The sequence below is a fragment of the Ylistrum balloti genome, unplaced genomic scaffold (assembly GCF_031769215.1).
Source record: "Ylistrum balloti isolate Yb309-2 unplaced genomic scaffold, AGI_CSIRO_Ybal_v1 Utg369724, whole genome shotgun sequence".
Classification (NCBI taxonomy): Eukaryota; Metazoa; Mollusca; class Bivalvia; order Pectinida; family Pectinidae; genus Ylistrum; species Ylistrum balloti.
In genome coordinates, this window is record NW_026781942.1 from 1,191,160 (window position 1) to 1,211,662 (window position 20,503).

Below are 20,503 nucleotides of genomic sequence, written 5' to 3' on the forward strand. Positions count from 1 at the left end.
TTTGAAACAATAACAAACTTCATACTGGCAAGGACAGTTTAGGGAACCCTAACATAAACACATGAAAATGAAACTTTTCAAATAACCCCATGGTCTGCCATTTTATCCAATCAGAAAACGGTCCTTTCAATTGACTGGCCTATACTTTTCCATTCTCCCACTCTGGGAGCCAATCTATTAGCCAATCTGGGCCAGAAAACAGAAAAATCAGAAAACAGGAGTACATTATTTGAAATTTGCAAATCTACAAGAAGCTGTCATTAGTTAACTACACGTCATGATAAATCAGGACCCTGTACTCTTTTACATCAAGTTTAAAACATTTTACAAAGCAAATCTCTGTTTTGCGACAGTCACATTTCTCAAACTTTATTATTTTCAAAAACATAAAAACATCTATGACTGTGACTTATAACAATAAACCATGCATCCCTGGTAGGATCAAGCAACACACCTGAGGTTGTTAAGTCTGACACTCTGCCACCTCTATCATTGTGGCTCCTCAAGATGGACTGATGGACTGGTGAATGGAGGCTGTCACAACATCCCCTTCCAACATTCTGAATGGAAGAATATGAAGGACATTTCAAGACCCTAATATTGTAAATTAAAACAGATTCAATATGAGGTATGTGGTACATCAGTCACATAACTGCACGAAGATAACACATGAGCTTAAGAAAGAACTACACAACTATGCTGAGCTTTCAGGGGATATTAGTTTTTACAGTGTACGGACTTTCCTTCAGGAATTATTCCTACATCTGAGACACTTTCTTAGAGGCAAAAAATCTGGAAAGACTAGACATTGCTTGGCCAAATTTGTCTATGTTTTGTAGACTTTTTCCAATCCAAGAGGGCAGTTTCCCCGACACATTTTTATGACTATACCGCTTGTCCAGCAGCAGAATAGAAGAGTAATCTCCCTTGTGACGAATGGCTCTTCCAATTGACTGATTAACTGCCTTCATACACAAGTTCTCATAATGAACCTGACCTGGCTGGCGACCATCTACTCCTGCCTTGAAGTTTGCATTCAAGTAGTTCATCTTCTCTTTGAGCTCTGGAGAATTGATGTTTGGATATGGCAGTCCAACCATAATCACACATCTTCCAAGTTCATCAGAAAAGTTGATCCCTTCACTCATTTTTCCACCTACAACACACAACAGTAGGGCCCCTGTCAGACTGCCTGTGGAACCTGTAACACCACATGTGTCTTGTTTTGAACTGCTTTTAATGCAAGAGGAAAATTCAGCCAGTACTTGATCAACCTGACTAGATTTCCGAGGTTCTTGAAATACGCGTTTCTTACGAGCAATACGTTGTATGAAACCTGTTTCCTCCCAATGTACATATACAAGTTTGAGATAATCATAGGACGGGAAAAAACAGATAACACCGCTGGGTACAACTTGACACACATTCTGAATCAACATGCCAAGTTCGTCTAACAATTTTCTGCTTTCCCTGGACTGGTAAGTGAAGTCTAGTTTATATCCACTGGGTCCTGATCCAAGTGAGAGAGCGAGGAGGTGATCCTCTGGGATCACATGACCACAGGAATATTCAAGCAGTCGAGTAGGGTGGACACCAGCTGAGTGGAAAAGTTGATCTTTGAATTCCGAAATCGGTTGCATAGTACCTCCAGCGACAATTACTGACCTAGCTTCTCTTAAAACATCTGAAAAATGAATAGCAGGGTTAAGGAGCAGATATTTCATGCTTGATTGACTTAGCATTGTCTGTTTTGTCACAACAATTCGTCCATCAGTGTCTGCATTGGTCAGTGCCTGGAGGAATCCTTCAATATGCATCAGTGGAGATCTCAACACCACATCCTCTACCGACTTCACCTCCGGTGATACATTTGGAGTTGTCCCTTGAGAGATTTCAGGTTTTGTTATTTCCCGCAGGAAACTTAAGACCCCTGCATTTCCTGTGACTTTTGTTTCCTCTTTAGGAGTAACCTCTGCATTAGGGTATTTCTCTGCAAAGCCGTTCAGTTTTCTGGAGATCATGCTTTTTTTACAATATTGTAGTATTTTGAAAAGGTTGAGATTGTCAAGATTGGCCTGAAACAAAAAGTTGTTGGTCGTACACATCCTTGTCTCTGCTTTACCTGTGAATTGTTTACCACCTGGTAATCCAGTCTTACCACCGACAATTTTCAGCAGGCATGAGAGTACAAACAAGATCTGTTTGATGTACATCAGATTCTTGGCCTTCAAGCGTGATCTGTACCTGTAATAATTCAAACAATGAAAACTTATTGTGTTTCATCACAGTATGTAACGTTAAATCAACTCAGGTACCTAATGACCATCAAAATATTGTGCAGTGTTTCTACAGGAGGAATATTGAATTGTGACATTCTGTGAGTCCTCAGTGTGATAACTTACCTCTCCTTTTAATGCGAAAGTTGACTTTGAGCTTTCAATAAATGATAACTTACCATTCCTTGTACCATGTGAGTTGACTGTGGACCCAGTGTGTGTGATAACTTACCATTTCTTGTCCCGTGTGAGTTGAATGTGGACCCACAGTGTATGATAACTTACCATTCCTTGCCCCATGTGAGTTGACTGTGGACCCACAGTGTATGATAATTTACCATTTCTTGTCCCGTGTGAGTTGACTGTGGACCCACAGTGTGTGTGATAACTTACCTCTCCTCATACTGCGTGAGTTGACTGTGGGCCCTTAGTAACTGTGACCCCGTAACTTCCATACTATGTATGTTGTTAATAGTTTCCAACAAATTGTGAGCTTCATCAATCAGAACAATGTTGCCCTCCAGCTTGATGCCACAGGCTACCCTTGTGGCTTTGTGGAGAAGTAGGTTGTACGGCAATGCCACTATCTCGGCCAAAGGTATGCCATGTCGAGTTCCATAAAAGGGACATGCTTTCATTTCCTTACCTGTAAATAGTATTTTTAATGATTAACACAACTCTATTTGGAGAACATTTTACACTGGTATGAAAAAGAGGATCATTAGTGTAAAGCATTACTATGGAAGGCTCTTTATCATCCTTGTGAATGTCTTTCATAAATTTCATATTTTCATCAAACAACTCAATGCACAGTTCCTGGATTGTAATTAGTTTTCAAGTACACAAGTATTAAGCCAGACACGTCAAAATTATTAGATTAAAATCAAATATCATTTTAAATCTTCAACTCATAAAAATACATTGACTCGACACTCTCTAAAACTGCATGACACACCTACGTAGTCATTTCTGAATGTCTCGATGTGTTGGTTGGTGGTTTCCTGTGCAGTTTCTTTGGCAATTTAGTGAAGTAGTTACAGAGCAGAGAGTAACAACATTGATTGCCCTGCTTATTTTTTCAATATTTTTCAAAAATTCATTGAAGTCCTAAACAATTAAGATTTGTTAGACTATCAATGTCTCTGCAGTCAAATGCTTTGATGAATGAAGTGATAACTACAACTGCAGGACATACTATCACATAGAACAGTTAACATTTGAAATGAAGTCTCATTACAGGACTTACAACCTCAATCAAGAACAGAGATGTCATTACCTTTAGTGACAATTTGCTCCATATCTTTGACTTCCAACAGGAGTTCTTCTTTCAGCTCACCAATGCCCTCCTGACGGTAATATGGGCACTTTTCTAGGCGCCTTTTCCTTCGTTTTGCTTTTGCTTCACCTGTGTGTTCCCTTTTCTCTGATTTTGATTTTTGCATGTCCAAACATGCATCATTAATGAGACTAATAGATTTAAGTTTTTTCACGGTTTCATTAATACAAAGATTTTGTCGAGATCCAAGGGAGACAACCCTTGTGTTGTCTCCATATGGACTTTTAACAACCTCCCTGACAAACTGAGACAGCTGTGAGTGAGTCCTACTGCAGTAATATATCTTTGTGATATGACACTCCTCTTCCTCATCATCTGATTTTTCATCATTTCTTTCATCATCACTTTTATAATCTTGGACAATAAGATCCTCATCTTGACCATCCACGTTGCCATCTTCCATTACATCACTGATTCCTTTATCAATCTCAGAATTATATGCTTCCTGAATTTCCCTAGAAGCACCTTTAATTAAATTATCAAATTCATCCTCAATCTTTTTACGCTTCTTTGAATGACCATATTGACTTGATCTTCGTTCCTTAGTCTTTGATTCCTGTTTTTTCAGGAGTTCATGCTCACTGATGACTTTTTTCAATTGTTCTTCTTTTTCTTTCTTTTGTACAAATTCAGTGATCCAGTCCACCTCTGTGTTGTCTAGATTGTTTGTGATAATATTCTCTTTGTTTCCCTTGTCTGTCGTCAAAGCTTCCAATTCCTTCCTCTGTTTCTCCTGGGATTCAGTACAAAATTTTTATTATTAGTTATCATCAGTTCTACCCCCATATACAATCATCATCTAATCTATGATAAATGACTTCTAGGCTCAATTCGTTTGTGGTTGATATTCCCAAAGTCCTGAATAAATAAAAGAATCTACATTTTCACAAAATTTAACATACAAGACACAAATGATAATCTCAGTTTTAATGACTACAATTACATGATTCCCATACCATAATTCATATTGTATGAATATGTGTGTAAAGTTTTGTTAAATTCCATACAATAGTTTTTGAGAAATGTGTCAGAAACCTCGCCAACGGAAGAAAGAAATAAGAATAATATAAATAATAATAATAAGAAGAAGAAACGGAGCAAACACAATATGTCCCCCCACTTCGTTTGGGGGACATAAATATGTTGCTAAAAACTGTCAGGTTAGCTGAGTACCCTGAAAAATACAAAATTATTGTAGGTTAATTGAGTACCTGTAACACGAAATCTGTATTAGCCTGCATTTCTTTTTCCTATCTACAACTACTGTATCCCATATTATCAAAATTTGTTAGTTGGTTCAAATGTAAAATGACCGAGACCTTTTAATTTAAGTTGTATACATGTAATAGAACTAACCTAATTATTTTAGCAACAATCTGAACCATTACTGGATCATTGTAAGTGATGGGACAATGACCCCCACATTTTCTATCATTTAACCTCATCTGATGAGATGATCAATTGCAATTTTTAATTATGAATCACTTATACCTCAATATTTTCTTGTGTTTTAACAAAATCAATATTCATATCCAGCTAATAATATTCATGCTTGGTCCAATTCTATGTAAATAAGGTATTCTAGGTCAAATTCACAAAAAATGAAAATAATCACTGCAACAGAAAATGTGTTCACTTTCTAAGAAAATTTAACACGCAATCTGACTTCATTGGAAAGCCTATCCTACATTAATGCTTAATCGATTATGACTTTTAACTGATTTCCCTTCACTAATCATCGTATTTACACAGGAAAATCAGTGGATGGTAGTATAATTTTTCAAATAAATTGTTTACCTGTAAATCCTTAAGCCACTTGAGAGCCCCACATATGAGACTTAGTGACTTGCCTGTCCCTGTTGGGCTCTCAAAAATCCCAATTTTTCCCTGTTCCAGACACTGATACAGTTGATTCATGAAATTCTGCTGAATATTGTATGGCTCAAATGGAAAAGGAAAAGATTTTGGAATGCTGACTTCTGTATAGACTGGCAGATCTTCAACTTTTGACTTTAAACCAACATCTGAAATGAAGGTAACAAAAAGGTACCCTACACTTTATTTTGAATGTGGTAAGCAATGTTGATGGCAGAAACATTCTCTTAAATTCATACCATAATGACAGAAGTCACTGAAACTTTCAATCTATAAATGAGTAAACAAGGGAACCCCAGGGTGGAACAATATCGTCCCAAACCGAAGAAATGTTCACGGTTTATCGTATCACAACGAATACTAACAGGAAATAATAATCAAGAGTACAAATTTCAACACAGAAAACAGTGGTATAAGTTTTAATGATAATGTGTAAGAACAAGGAAAGCACGCATCCCTGTTGAATGTCGAGACCAAGAATTGAACCCAGGTCTCCAGTATGGTAATCAACCTTTCTACCAACTGAGTTAATGAAACATGTTCTGTCAGCTGAGTAAAAGTCCAAATACCACAACTGATGAAATTTCCTCGAGTGCCGATGTGAAAGAACTGGAAAAATACACATTCCTATAGAATGCCTCACCCAGGTATAGAATCTGAGTTTCCGGTGTAATAATTGACTGGCTCTATCAACTGAGCCAAAGAAGCTTGCTCCATCAGCTGAGTGACACAGACTGTATTTAACACTATGTATGTTCAAACCACACCAACACACTTCTTTTGCACATAAAAAAGCACACAAGTTTTAAAGAGTTGAAAACTTGGAGCAATCAGAAATCTAAAAAATTGTTTAAATATTTTAAAATCAAAATGATATTGATATGAACAGTGTCATGGTTTTAAAGCCATCCAGTTTCAAAGGCATCGGTGAGTTAAAGACTGAGGGAGGAGATATCTGGACAAGATGAAAATGTTAAAGACAATGAGCAATTATAACTCTTCCCACAATCATGAAATCACAATGCTATTTAGGAAAGCCTGGCCACAAAGTTTCACAGAAATTGGTGCAAAACGGACACACAAACAGAACAAACAATGAAATACACAGATCAATGAATATCAAATATACCAATGTTTCTCCAGTTTCATTATACAAGAGCACATACAATAATAAACACCCACCCATGGGAATGAATGCTTTATGAATGACACGGTGAGGCTTCTGTGGTTTGCAAGCTCTATAACATAGCTATATACTTACAGTAGGGGACTTCACTACCTTAGCCATTAGTTGTGGACCCCTTAATAATCATTTTTCACTAGCTATGCTTTGTTGATGAACTGCCACCAAACAAATTCATAAATGACTTGAAATGAATTCACACCATATGATTTATTGGGAAAACTGGTGAAATACCAGTCTTTTTCTTAAAAATATCCACAGATATGACCTCAAATTTGCGTACCAGAAATGATCAATATGTGTATAGGACATGTAACTGTGCTTTCGTTTCTGATATCACTAAATCACAGAGACACTCGAGTTAGCTATATTATGTAAGTGTGACCTGAGGTACACATTATAACATAAAATCATTTGAACAGGATTAACACCTTGATGAAAATCAAAATATATTTATGATGCGAAAGTGGTGGATATCTGTTTATGAATGCACATTCTAAAGGGTTAGATTCAAGTTTGTATTGTTTGATCCTTGTTTTCCTCAAACCATATTTCTTGTTGAACTTCTTTTTTTATAACACAAACTATTCAAATACAGTTTTTTTTTTATCTTTCTGTCTACATTTAAATATATTTATATAAAATTGTAATGAGTCGTCAAAAGTTCTGCTAATACATCATCACATTTTCAGTATACAGGGTGTTAGTTTGGACTTTCGTAACCAAAAAAATGGGCCTATTATTCCGTCAATTTTTATTCACATGACAGACGACAACGAAACATTTGCATCCGGGGATGAATTGATAGGTTATTTCATCTTATCTAGGAAGATGTTTGACATGTGAAAATGTATATTAAGAAAAAATACACAAATGTAACAATGAGACATATATTTTATGGTGATTGGTTTAAATCTCATTTTTTTATTCTTTCTGGAAGTGTGACCAGAGACATATATAACACATGTGTTATATATATCTCTGGTGTGACCAAGTAAATCGGATAGGTAATGAATTACGACCCTGAGTCAAGTTCCATACGCAATGTCAGTATCCTTACCATTTGCTGATCGTTCGTCCGGATTAGGATATACGTCATTATACATGACAGACGCCAGTACATCATCCCCTTCATCATCAAATTCATCCATCTTTCAGTCAGTATTTATGTCATCACTGTCAAAATCAGCGCGCCAAATGTGTCTTCATATTACAATCGTAGACACAACTGCCGGACAGGCGTTCCGGATCTTTTCACGTGATTATTTGATTAATGCATTGAGCCTATTTACTTTAAACAGGGATGTAAATTTGAAACAAAAACAAAAACCTAACAAATCTAGGTCCCATTCTTTGTTTAGAAAAACTGTTTTTCCCAATAAATTGTGTTATCTGAGAGATTAGGTTACGTAATATCAATGAAAAACAACCAGTTTTAAAAGAGACGTATATAACACAGTGTTATATACGTCTCTGGTTTTTAGTATCGTTTTATCAATTTCACACATCATGTTTGTTATATCTTTAGTCTGAAACTAAACTATTAATGATTTTTTTTCCAAAGAAGTTTAAACCCCACTAAAACTGAAAACAAAAACAAAAATTTGAGCTTGTCTAGACCCGGGACAACTGACAACAAAACACCTAATCATCTGAAGTAGTTTAGACCCGGGACAACTGACAACACGACACCGATTTATCTGAAGTAGTTCAGACCCGGGACAACTGACAACACGACACCGATTTATCTGAAGTATTTTAGACCCGGGACAACTGACAACACGACACCAATTTATCTGAAGTATTTTAGACCCGGGACAACTGACAACACGACAACGATTTATCTTAAGTATATTAGACCCGGGACAACTGACAACACGACAACGATTTATCTGAAGTATTTTAGACCCGGGACAACTGACAACACGACACCAATTTATCTGAAGTATTTTAGACCCGGGACAACTGACAACAATACACCAATTTATCTGAAGTATTTTAGACCCAGGACAACTGACAACACGACAATGATTTATAATAAATCTGAAGTATTTTAGACCCGGGACAACTGACAACACGACAACGATTTATAATAAATCTGAAGTATTTTAGACCCGGGACAACTGACAACACGACAACGATTTATAATAAATCTGAAGTATTTTAGACCCGGGACAACTGACAACACGACAACGATTTATCTCAAGTATTTTAGACCCGGGACAATTGACAACACGACACCAATTTATCTGAAGTATTTTAGACCCGGGACAACTGACAACAATACACCAATTTATCTGAAGTATTTTAGACCCAGGACAACTGACAACACGACAATGATTTATCTTAAGTATTTTAGACCCGGGACAATTGACAACACGACACCGATTTATCTGAAGTATTTTAGACCCGGGACAACTGACAACACGACACCGATTTATCTGAAGTAGTTCAGACCCGGGACAACTGACAACACGACAACGATTTATCTTAAGTATTTTAGACCCGGGACAATTGACAACACGACACCGATTTATCTGAAGTAGTTCAGACCCGGGACAACTGACAACACGACAACGATTTATCTTAAGTATATTAGACCCGGGACAACTGACAACACGACACCGATTTATCTGAAGTAGTTCAGACCCGGGACAACTGACAACACGACAACGATTTATCTTAAGTATTTTAGACCCGGGACAATTGACAACACGACACCGATTTATCTGAAGTAGTTCAGACCCGGGACAACTGACAACACGATAACGATTTATCTGAAGTATTTTAGACCCGGGACAACTGACAACACGACACCAATTTATCTGAAGTATTTTAGACCCGGGACAACTGACAACAATACACCGATTTATCTGAAGTATTTTAGACCCCGGACAACTGACAACACGACAATGATTTATAATAAATCTGAAGTAGTTTAGACCCGGGACAACTGACAACACGACACCGATTTATCTGAAGTATTTTAGACCCGGGACAATTGACAACACGACACCAATTTATCTTAAGTATTTTAGACCCGGGACAATTGACAACACGACACCGATTTATCTGAAGTATTTTAGACCCGGGACAATTGACAACACGACACCAATTTATCTGAAGTATTTTAGACCCGGGACAACTGACAACACGACACCGATTTATCTGAAGTAGTTCAGACCCAGGACAATTGACAACACGACAACGATTTATCTGAAGTATTAGCTAAAACCAATGTATACACCAAGTTTCATAATAGTAGTTTTAAATGCAAGCAAAGTTATGGTACATACACGAAATTTTAGCAGAGGCAACAAGTCTCTGATTGAGGGATTGCAGAACCCGACTTTCAGTACATCGTCTTCGTATTATCACGGACTTGTATATTATTTAAGTCCGTGATATTATCAATGTATACACAAAGTCTCATTGTCTTAGTTTAAATGCAAGTCAAATTATGCCCCATACGTAATATTTAAACAAAGGGCGATTACTAAGTAATAAATGGGGGCTTTTTTGGCCTGATTTTGTACACTGCACGTTGCTTTGATTTGCCAGTCTGTACAGCAAGTTTTGTTATCCTTGTTTAGATGCAAGCCAAGCTATGATCAGGACATGATGGGTTTTAACAAAGGGAGATAACTGTGTAATTGAAAGGTTGCGGACCCTGATTTTGGTACTTCCACATCGTTAGCACGACCGATGTATACAGCAAGTTCCGTGATCTTTGTTTTTGACTATGGTAAAGTAATGCTTCGGACATAGAAGGACAGACGGAGGGACGGACAAAGTGGCAACTATATACGCTCTTCCGAAAATTTCGAGGAGCATTAAAATATCAGCACTTGAATTGAGTATCAGTCATAAGAATATCTTATCTCTTCCAAAAATGCATAGTTTATGATTGCGAACGCACATTTTCAAAACTAATACATGGAGCACAGTGATGTCAAGGTAAAATTGTCCATAAAAGTCACTGAAATTGACGGCAATTATTTACAGTGCATAGTCCCGATTTTTTCCCCCAAATATAACTAATACGGCCATTAACTGGGTTATTCGTATGTCATTTGAAGTGCTGTATTACATCTACCTTTAACTGAGGTGTGATGATGTAAATCACGAAAACAACTAAAACATCTTAACATAAAAGATAAATGATAAACAAAAGAACAATTCGTGTTGACGGAACCAGAGCTTGTTAAGTGAATATCTTTTATGTTACGATGTCTTTATAGTTTTCATGATTTCTTTTGTCATTATCAATTAGAGAAAGTAAAAATTTCAGCAAAAATGATGTAATCTCATTTTTTTCCCCGCAGCATGCCATCTCCGTTTTCATTTTATATATTAGTACTTATAAGACTAGCCAATGAAGTCAAATGTTACAAGCGTGATTACTGTTTCTATCATCGACAATTCTGATTGGCTAGCCGAAGAGGTCGAAAGGTTCATTCAAGATGGAACCCGTAGGAGGAAGACTCTATCAATATTCACAACAAATATGATACATTTTGAATGATGTCTACGTCACATTAAAATTTAAGGTAAGCAGATGTTCGTATACACGTCTCAACAACTCTGTTGAATATGAGAGTGTGCGTTTACGAAAAACGCACGAATAGTGACAAGCAACAGCTGTGGATACTCGGGGGATTATGTTCATGTTTTGCAACGTGAACTCCTGCAATATGACTGACTGACAGTGGAAAAGATGTAAGCTGTTCTTGCGTTTTTAAACTCCTGCAAATGTTAACACGTGTATGCAGTCACACTGATAAAAGATATTGTTCTCTGTTGTACTGGTATATATTTAACCATGTAATTTGAAGTTGACTTAGAATTCATTCGCATCTCATTATTTTTGTTCATGTTCTGTACATGGAGATACATATGACAGGCACTATCAGATAACGAAAGGATCGACAAGTGGCCTGTTATGTTTCGTATAATGTTACTGCATTTGAAATGTACCTCCGACACACAGGGCAGGCAAACTGGAAACGGAAGCTGGCATTTAAGTGTACCACAATTCGATAGAAATAACCACTTCTGTTCCAGTTCTCGAGTTTAAAACTTTTTTTTCAACTCTAGCTGTAATTCCATTTTCTGCTGCTGTTATATATATAGTTCTGTATCAACTAACTATTAGCTATCCATTGTGGCATTTTTGTCTGGCAAGGTTGACAAATCTACATAATTATGTTTACTGCATGTCTAGTTATCACTCTCAACATCTCTCAGATGATTATAAGTCATGAGTGTCTGCATCACCAGATATCTCCACATGTTTACAATTTTCATGGATAAAATGAAGTAAGAAAATGACATATATAACTTGAAGGCAATATTGTGTGTTATTACGAATGAGAACAATATATATAACAAGAAAATAATGACAAATCATCAGATATCTCAGACTTTTCAATTTAAACAGACCAATTATAAGACATCACAAAGTATCATGTAGCAAGAGGTTAGTTATTTTAAATTGAATTCAATATTAGTCTTTAGTTTAAACTTTATTATTGTGTATTGAAGTGGTACATACATCATACAAAAAATGAAAGGATTCTGAAATAAATATGTGGTACTTACATAAATCTGTCTCCTTATATTCTTAGCACAACAATGGGACAGTACTGACAATAGTCCATGTATGAGTTAGATATTGCATGTGCAAAGATAGAGAGAAGAGAGAAAGTAAAGTGTGCAAGAGTTTAGACTTGGATAATGCTGAGGGTTCGTGACAACATTTCTGGAATATACACACATTATTGACAATATGTCATGTCTTAATCAGTTTTTAATTTAAGCAGTTAACAGATAATTTGTAATGCATATGTAGTAATTCACAGTAAGTTTCCGGGGACAATTTAAACATAACTTTGACTTTTATTGTAGATGTACTGGCTAGATGGTGGCTGGAAGTGGCCAGTCCTTGGCCTTGTCCTGTTCTTATTCACTTTCGGATCTCTGGGATTGTTGTCTATTTTCTACATCCTGTGTATTTCAGTGGGGTAAGTGAACCATGTGTACAAAGAATTAATCAATGGTGAGACAGCTAAGAAAAAACTGCATTTCAAGTAACAGATTATAATATCTTGATATTGTGTTCCATTTTGTTAGAAACATTTGCATTTATCCAATTACAGGAGAAAGTCAAACTTTATATGTATATTCTGCAGTTATCAATATTTTTCATTTTACTCTAATATGATGCATCATAAACAGTATAAATGGCAATTTCCAGTTTTTGGCTTACATTAATTGTTGTTTTGTTTGTTTTATAGTGGCCTTGTGATAGCATTTTACTATGGTCGGCAGTTATCTATTACTTCCCTTCAGGATGGCAATATTGACCTTTGTCGTTCACGTTCAGGTGTGCTCAAGGTAAGCACTCATACTCACTTGGGATTTATTTAAAGTATGGTCAATGGAAGTAATGATTATGCTTAAGGTAGGCACTCGTGCATGGGAGTGATCAAACAAGGTATGGCTCATACACAGGTGTGTTCAATATATGGCTATATTCAGATGTACTCAAGATATGGTTCATACTCAAGTGTAATAAAGGTGCAGCTCATACTTAGGTGTGTTCAGGATATGAATCATACTCATGGTTTGCATCATGCATAGATAGACATCATACTCAGGTAAACTCAGGGTGTTTAACATATTCTCTGGTACTCAAACTATAGCTCATCTTCAGCTGTAATTAAAGTAAGTATCCTACCTGGTGCTAACATGGTATGGATCATATTTACATGTATGTAAGGTAAAACTGGTACATTAAACCTTACAGATACATTGGGCTATTCAGACCTATTAGATTTTTGTTTGTTTGGTTTTTGCAGGTTATGAAGTGCATGGAAAATATGACAAAGATTAAAAATTTTGACAGGCGGATGACAGGAGCTAGTGTCATAGATGAAGCTTTACAGGAGGTTTGTAGGAAAGCACTTCATGTTTTCTTTTATATACTGAATATAATGTCCAGTTTTTAGTTATTCCATGTGAAGATGATTCATCCTGAGTAATGCTATGACTTTTATGATAAAATAATAATTATGATTAACATCAGAAAATTATCTTGAAAGAGGAATTTAATCACCAACACTAACAAAGAGGGTTCTGTATTAAAAGGAAAGTTTTTTTTCCTAACTCAATCGTGATGTTCATCCGGTTTTATGCACAACCTTGACCTAATGATCACTTTATACTCACAACAGGTGCTGGGATGTGCCATGCGTGATTACATCAAGTCCTGGTACCGTCAAGTCAGCGACCATGATGGTTATCTGCTAGATATCCGTCAATGTGTCCAGAAAATAGCGATAACATTTGCATCTAGGTAATGATTGGTTGAAATAGTTGTATCTGATTCATATTTACCCCATAGTATTATAACATTAGGTTCTTCATCTTATAGACAGGGTCACTTTAGGTATAGCTATGACTTTCTCATGACATCCATTGTGTCTGCCTGTCCATCAAACATCTGTTGTGTCTGTCTGCCCATCAAACATCTGATGTGTCTGTCTGTTCCATCAAACATCTGTTGTGTCCATCTGTCCATTACACATCTTTTGTGCCTGTCTGTCTATCAAATATCTGCTGTGCCTGTCTGTCCATCACACATTTGTTGTCTGTCTGTCCATCAAACAACTGTTGTGTCTGTCTGTCCAGCACACATCTGTTTTATCCATCTCTCCATCACACATTTGTTGTGTCTGTCTGTCCATCAAACAACTGTTGTGTCTGTCTGTCCAGCACACATTTGTTTTATCCATCTCTCCATTACACATGTTTTGTGTCTGTCTATCTGTCCATCAAACATCTGTTGTGTCCATCAAACATCTGCTGTGTCCATCTGCCCATCATGGTAAGGACTTTTAGGTTACCATAGACAAAGTCATTTCTGTGACTCAGGTGATCGTTCAGGCTCTTGGGCCTCTTGAATGTTTACTTTTCATTGAGTCAGTATTTATTTTAGAAAGCTGGAGGATTTTGGTTTTGGTCTGGCAATTAATGTTATTCACAACACATTTACATTTTGAAAAAATAGAGCTCAAAGAATCTTCTACATAGAAGCATACATGTTTAATTCTTTGGTAGTACAGGAAATTTATTACACATATTAAAAATTATAGATCTTCTACATAGAAGCATACATGTTTAATTCTTTGGTAGTACAGGAAATTTATTACACATGTTAAAAATTATAGATCGAAAGACGTGGATTGGATGCCATATTTTACACAACGTTTAGTGGATGATTTCGCATCTCACATACGACTGTATAGACGTGCACTGGAGCGTGTGAAGATCTCTCCGAGAGATGGTAAGTGTCATGTGATCAGGTGTAGCTGGATAGTTTTAACAAATTCTATATCCTAGATCTCTGATGTTGCTTTGAAATATATACCATGATCATGATGAAATTTAAATTAACAACAAAATAGTCTAGTTATTTCCCTTGTACAGCAACTTTTTAAAATTTTATTGCTGACAAATGGAGTTTTGTTGTAATCCATAATATACTTAAAGTTTTTAATTCTCAGATTAGTGAGTTATGTTACAGTTTTAAATTTCTGTAGGTTTATTCAATATTTTACCAACAGAATTCACCAAGTGAATTTTTGCATTGAAATTTATGCCTTGCAGTGAGGAGAGATTTTAATAAAATTTTCTTGCGCTATTGGGCAAAAATATATTCTTCCTTCCCAGAAACTCTTTTTTTTTCTTTTTGTTAGAGTTGGACAAAAGTATTTAGATTTTCTAATGATGTTCAACATGTATGACATCCATTGCAGATGAGTATGAGAAGGAGGTAGAAACAGCATTCTTTGACCTGGAGTACAATATGGAGAAGATGTGTCGGGACCTAGTTAGTACCTCACCAGAGGATGAAAGGCGTAAGTTAACCAGTATCTTATATTAGCCAAGTCCATACAGGTAGGTAAGACTTTACCAGTATCTTATATTTATACCAAGTCCATACAGGTAGGTAAGACTTCACCAGTATCTTATATTTATACCAAGTCCATACAGCTAGGTAAGACTTCACCAGTATCTTATATTTATACCAAGTCCATGCTGCTAGGTAAGACTTCACCAGTATCTTATATTTATACCAAGTCCATACAGGTAGGTAAGACTTCACCAGTATCTTATATTTATACCAAGTCCATGCTGCTAGGTAAGACTTCACCAGTATCTTATATTTATACCAAGTCCATACAGCTAGGTAAGACTTCACCAGTATCTTATATTTATACCAAGTCCATACAGGTAGGTAAGACTTCACCAGTATCTTATATAAGCCAAGTCCATGCTGCTAGGTAAGACTTCACCAGTATCTTATATTTATACCAAGTCCATACAGCTAGGTAAGACTTCACCAGTATCTTATATTTATACCAAGTCCATACAGCTAGGTAAGACTTCACCAGTATCTTATATTTATACCAAGTCCATGCTGCTAGGTAAGACTTCACCAGTATCTTATATTTATACCAAGTCCATACAGCTAGGTAAGACTTCACCAGTATCTTATATTTATACCAAGTCCATACAGCTAGGTAAGACTTCACCAGTATCTTATATTTATACCAAGTCCATACAGCTAGGTAAGACTTCACCAGTATCTTATATTTATACCAAGTCCATACAGCTAGGTAAGACTTCACCAGTATCTTATATTTATACCAAGTCCATACAGCTAGGTAAGACTTCACCAGTATCTTATATAAGCCAAGTCCATACAGGTAGGTAAGACTTCACCAGTATCTTATATTTATACCAAGTCCATACAGGTAGGTAAGACTTCACCAGTATCTTATATTTATACCAAGTCCATGCTGCTAGGTAAGACTTCACCAGTATCTTATATTTATACCAACCAAGTCTATACCAAGTCCATGCTGCTAGGTAAGACTTCACCAGTATCTTATATTTATACCAAGTCCATACAGCTAGGTAAGACTTTACCGGTATCTTATATTTATACCAAGTCCATGCTGCTAGGTAAGACTTCACCAGTATCTTATATTTATACCAAGTCCATGCTGCTAGGTAAGACTTCACCAGTATCTTATATTTATACCAAGTCCATGCTGCTAGGTAAGACTTCACCAGTATCTTATATTTATACCAAGTCCATGCTGCTAGGTAAGACTTCACCAGTATCTTATATTTATACCAAGTCCATGCTGCTAGGTAAGACTTCACCAGTATCTTATATTTATACCAAGTCCATGCTGCTAGGTAAGACTTTACCAGTATCTTATATTTATACCAAGTCCATGCTGCTAGGTAAGACTTTACCGGTGGATGAAAAGTTTATGAATATCTGATCTTTACATTGATTATTATCTCATATTAACACAAAGCCTGTGTAGCTTGGAAATACCCAGAAGGCAGAAGTCTGCCAGTACGTTATATCTGCAGCAAGTCCAAGCAGCCTATTGCTGCTAAATGATTTGAAAGACTTAGTATTTATATTTATACCAAGTCCATTTCCTAATAAGACTTCAAACATTTATCTTACATGTATATACCAAGTCACATGGAAAAGGTAAGATTCTTACCAACTGTGTGATAAAATCTGAAGTTCAAAGTTTAAATAATAATGACAAAGGATAGTGTTAAGGGTGTTTAGAAAAAACTTGTAAAAGAGAGTATTCTTATAAAAATTAATCACCCATTCAAATGTAGTAGTTGTTTTCACTATGTACACAAATGATATATGGACTCAGCCAGTCATGAAATTGTTGACCATGTCACAGGAATTGAAATAAAGAAAATAAAAAGTTTTCCTCTCTGTTACAGAATATCTACAGGACCTTAGCGAAGTTTTACTCTACCTTCTGCTTCCCACTGAAGATTTCCAAAACAAGACATTTAGATATATTTTAAGGGTGAGAACTCCATATACATTGAAGACCTGTAAATCCAGTTCCATCTATTAAACAGATATTACCAGTCAATTCAGCTACTTTATAATTATAATGAAATTTTGTGTCTATGCTTGCTGCTGTTGTTATGAGACACAGACACTAGTGTAATGTATGTGATGCAAAATCTGGTGAAATAATTGTGTCAGCTACATAATAAAGGTTATTCCAGTAAAACAGCTATCTTCTTACTTTAGGAATCCACATGTTATTTTAGGGGTATCACCCAGAGATTATAATTTATAACTTGCTTAGAAGTAATAGACCGGAAACTTGGATAGAAGGGATTTATTTAGAGTTATGGGGTCAGTGAGATGTTTTACTGGAATAGTGCAAACTTACGAGAGTTTAGAGATTGAATTCTGTGATGGAAATGATAAAGGCCGATCCTGTGAACATGTGGTGGTTGTAAATACCAGTACTTTATTGTATAAACTGTATGACTGCTATAGATAGAGGCTGTTATATATCTATTACAGGAAGTTTTAGTCAATGGTATATTGATGCCGACTGTAGACCTTATCGCAGATCCAGACTACGTCAATCAAAACATGTCATGGTTGGTGAGTATTGTCTTTGTTTTTATGTCAATATTTTCACAATATAATAGATACTGAATCTTAATACTTCAACTAGTTTTCCAAAAATATTTTTTGAGATGTTTTGTGTTAATATTGATTTTCTGCAAAATCTATTTACTTTGAACAGGAAAGAATTTTCGTTATGAAATATTCTATTTTTTTAATATATGTTAAGTACCTGGTAGTGAAGAACTGATAAGTTAGAGTCACTTATCTTCTGTATTCAAGGTTTACATTGTGTATCTAATGGGATAGAAGCATCAGCCATTCAAATTCACTATAAATCAGTATCGGTAGAGGAACTCCTATAAAAGATGTCACACTGATTTGAACAGATTCAGTTGAATTTTGACTGTAGTAATAAATATTTTGTTTCAGTGTAAGGAGACTACTTTTAGTAATGAGACATTCCTAAATGTTTTAAAAAGTTCAGACAATGTAGCAGAACTAGAGGCTGTTAAAGAAATAACAGAACAAAATATAGCTAAATGGCGATCCCAAGACACTGGGGGAAGTGATGGTGAGTAACACGGCGTTGTGGGTAGAGTAATAGAAGCTGGTATTTCTGTACTATTACATCAGAGCTATACATTCAAATGATAATTGATGTTGTAAGGCTTCAGGATCAGGAAACAAGTCATATTTTGATGAAATTTATGAGTTTAGATAGATTTGAATTTCTTAAGGTAATGAGTCAGAATAGTAAAATTATCTCCATGAAATTTCACTTAATTAAGGACCAAAATAATGGTAATTTTCTTTTCAAAATTTTGTTTTTGCATTAATGATCTGTGAGACATAAAAACAGAATGTTCTTTTCTCAGGTTTAAGTTAAGGTTAAGGTTTCCTCAATATAATTAATGAATTCTAGTATATATGTTTACAGACTCTGTGGTGAAACAAAATTTAAACAGTCTGCTATTTGTCAAGTCTATATGTGAGGGCAGAATTAAACGTATAGAAGTGGGAATGGATGACCCAGAGCTCTGTCATGATGTAAGTATATATAATTTTACCACAAAGTACACTTTAACTTTACATAAATGCTTGCAATTTGTAGTGAATAATACTGACATCAGTATAACAGATTGTGATATTTTTTTAATACATTGAATGGTAGAAAAATAATATACATACAAAAGAAAATATAGAGAAGAATAGTTGAAAATTGGGCATTTTAAATTTTTTTTCCCATATTTTTCATATGTTTGACAATAAAGTATTTATTAAGTAATATGTGTTGTGAATGTACGTAGTTTGGTACATTACAATTTCAATATCAGCTGTCCGGTGTTCGATCAGTGACATCTTAAAGACTGTTATCAGTGTTAACATTGAAATAATGTTAAAGAGTTGTTAGTGCCTTTTCATCAAATGATTAATTGATTGTTATTTTTTTCCAGATTTCAGAATTTTGCAGAGCTAAAAATATATTTGTACTTAGCCTAGATGAAATTATAGAAAACAACATTGCTTTGGCAGTATTTATTGGTAAGTATCTAGTATCTTGTATATGATTCTATACATAACGTCTCAAACTTACTCACCGCATGAGAGGTACAAGTTGTTATCAAGCTTTTAGAAATCATTCTTTTAAAATCAGAAAATTGGAAAAAATACCAGACAACTCATTTCAATGGTATGTTTTTTCTTTATATTTAGTTTGATGTTCATTGTAAAAAGAATTTTTTGAACAACAACTTCCAAATGTTTTTTTATTTCTTGGTAATGGATGTGATATCTGTAAATATTGCTGATTTTGCAGAGTTTATGAGCAGTGTAGGCGGACAGCAGTACTTATTCTTTTATTTAAATGTGGAGGTAAGATTGATCTACTAGCAACACAATATGAAACTTTTTATACTGTATATTATTCTCATAAACATCTGTTATTCAGTGAGTTCACCAATATCATATTAATGCATATAATCTATTTGATATGATCTATTGTGATGTCATGCAACAATGAAAACAGTGGTCAGGTGACACAATAGAAATGCATTCAGATTTCACCTAGGTGTGCGAGATTCCCACAGACCTGTAGTTATATTATTATAGAATTATTATCTTTTGAAACAATACATGTTTATTGACTATTAAGAGATCACTGGTTACATTTTGATCTTCGAAGCGTTTTTTTTTGGATACCATGACGAAACCAGCTTGTAGAAAGCATATTTCTGCTTGTGTATTGGTGAAGTTAGCGTTGACATATCAATATGCAGAATGGTGATTTAGACTTAATATGATTGATGTTTGTTAAAATCTTTACGAATCTTACAATTATTGTG

General features: G+C 35.4%; 2 protein-coding genes across 2 annotated transcripts in view; one reads left to right on the forward strand and one right to left on the reverse strand.

Moving 5' to 3' along the window:
• Positions 1 to 758: 758 nt before the first annotated feature.
• Positions 759 to 7,821, reverse strand: LOC132565502 (ATP-dependent DNA helicase DDX11-like). Its single transcript, XM_060230153.1, has 5 exons — positions 7,731 to 7,821; positions 5,410 to 5,636; positions 3,553 to 4,345; positions 2,670 to 2,922; positions 759 to 2,244 (listed from the first exon to the last, which is right to left on the reverse strand). The coding sequence occupies exons 1-5, from the start codon at positions 7,819 to 7,821 to the stop codon at positions 759 to 761; spliced, it is 2,850 nt and encodes a 949-aa protein (XP_060086136.1).
• A 4,756-nt stretch (positions 7,822 to 12,577) lies between these two features.
• Positions 12,578 to 20,503, forward strand: part of LOC132565560 (sorting nexin-13-like) — a 30,572-nt gene continuing 22,646 nt past the window's right edge. Inside the window, exons 1-12 of the mRNA XM_060230207.1 lie at positions 12,578 to 12,693; positions 12,967 to 13,066; positions 13,531 to 13,620; positions 13,906 to 14,027; positions 14,902 to 15,017; positions 15,490 to 15,591; positions 17,507 to 17,595; positions 18,111 to 18,194; positions 18,591 to 18,732; positions 19,099 to 19,208; positions 19,616 to 19,703; positions 19,978 to 20,033. Of these exons, the coding sequence (XP_060086190.1) occupies positions 12,578 to 12,693; positions 12,967 to 13,066; positions 13,531 to 13,620; positions 13,906 to 14,027; positions 14,902 to 15,017; positions 15,490 to 15,591; positions 17,507 to 17,595; positions 18,111 to 18,194; positions 18,591 to 18,732; positions 19,099 to 19,208; positions 19,616 to 19,703; positions 19,978 to 20,033 (1,215 nt within the window). The remainder of the gene's footprint in view (positions 12,694 to 12,966; positions 13,067 to 13,530; positions 13,621 to 13,905; positions 14,028 to 14,901; positions 15,018 to 15,489; positions 15,592 to 17,506; positions 17,596 to 18,110; positions 18,195 to 18,590; positions 18,733 to 19,098; positions 19,209 to 19,615; positions 19,704 to 19,977; positions 20,034 to 20,503) is intronic.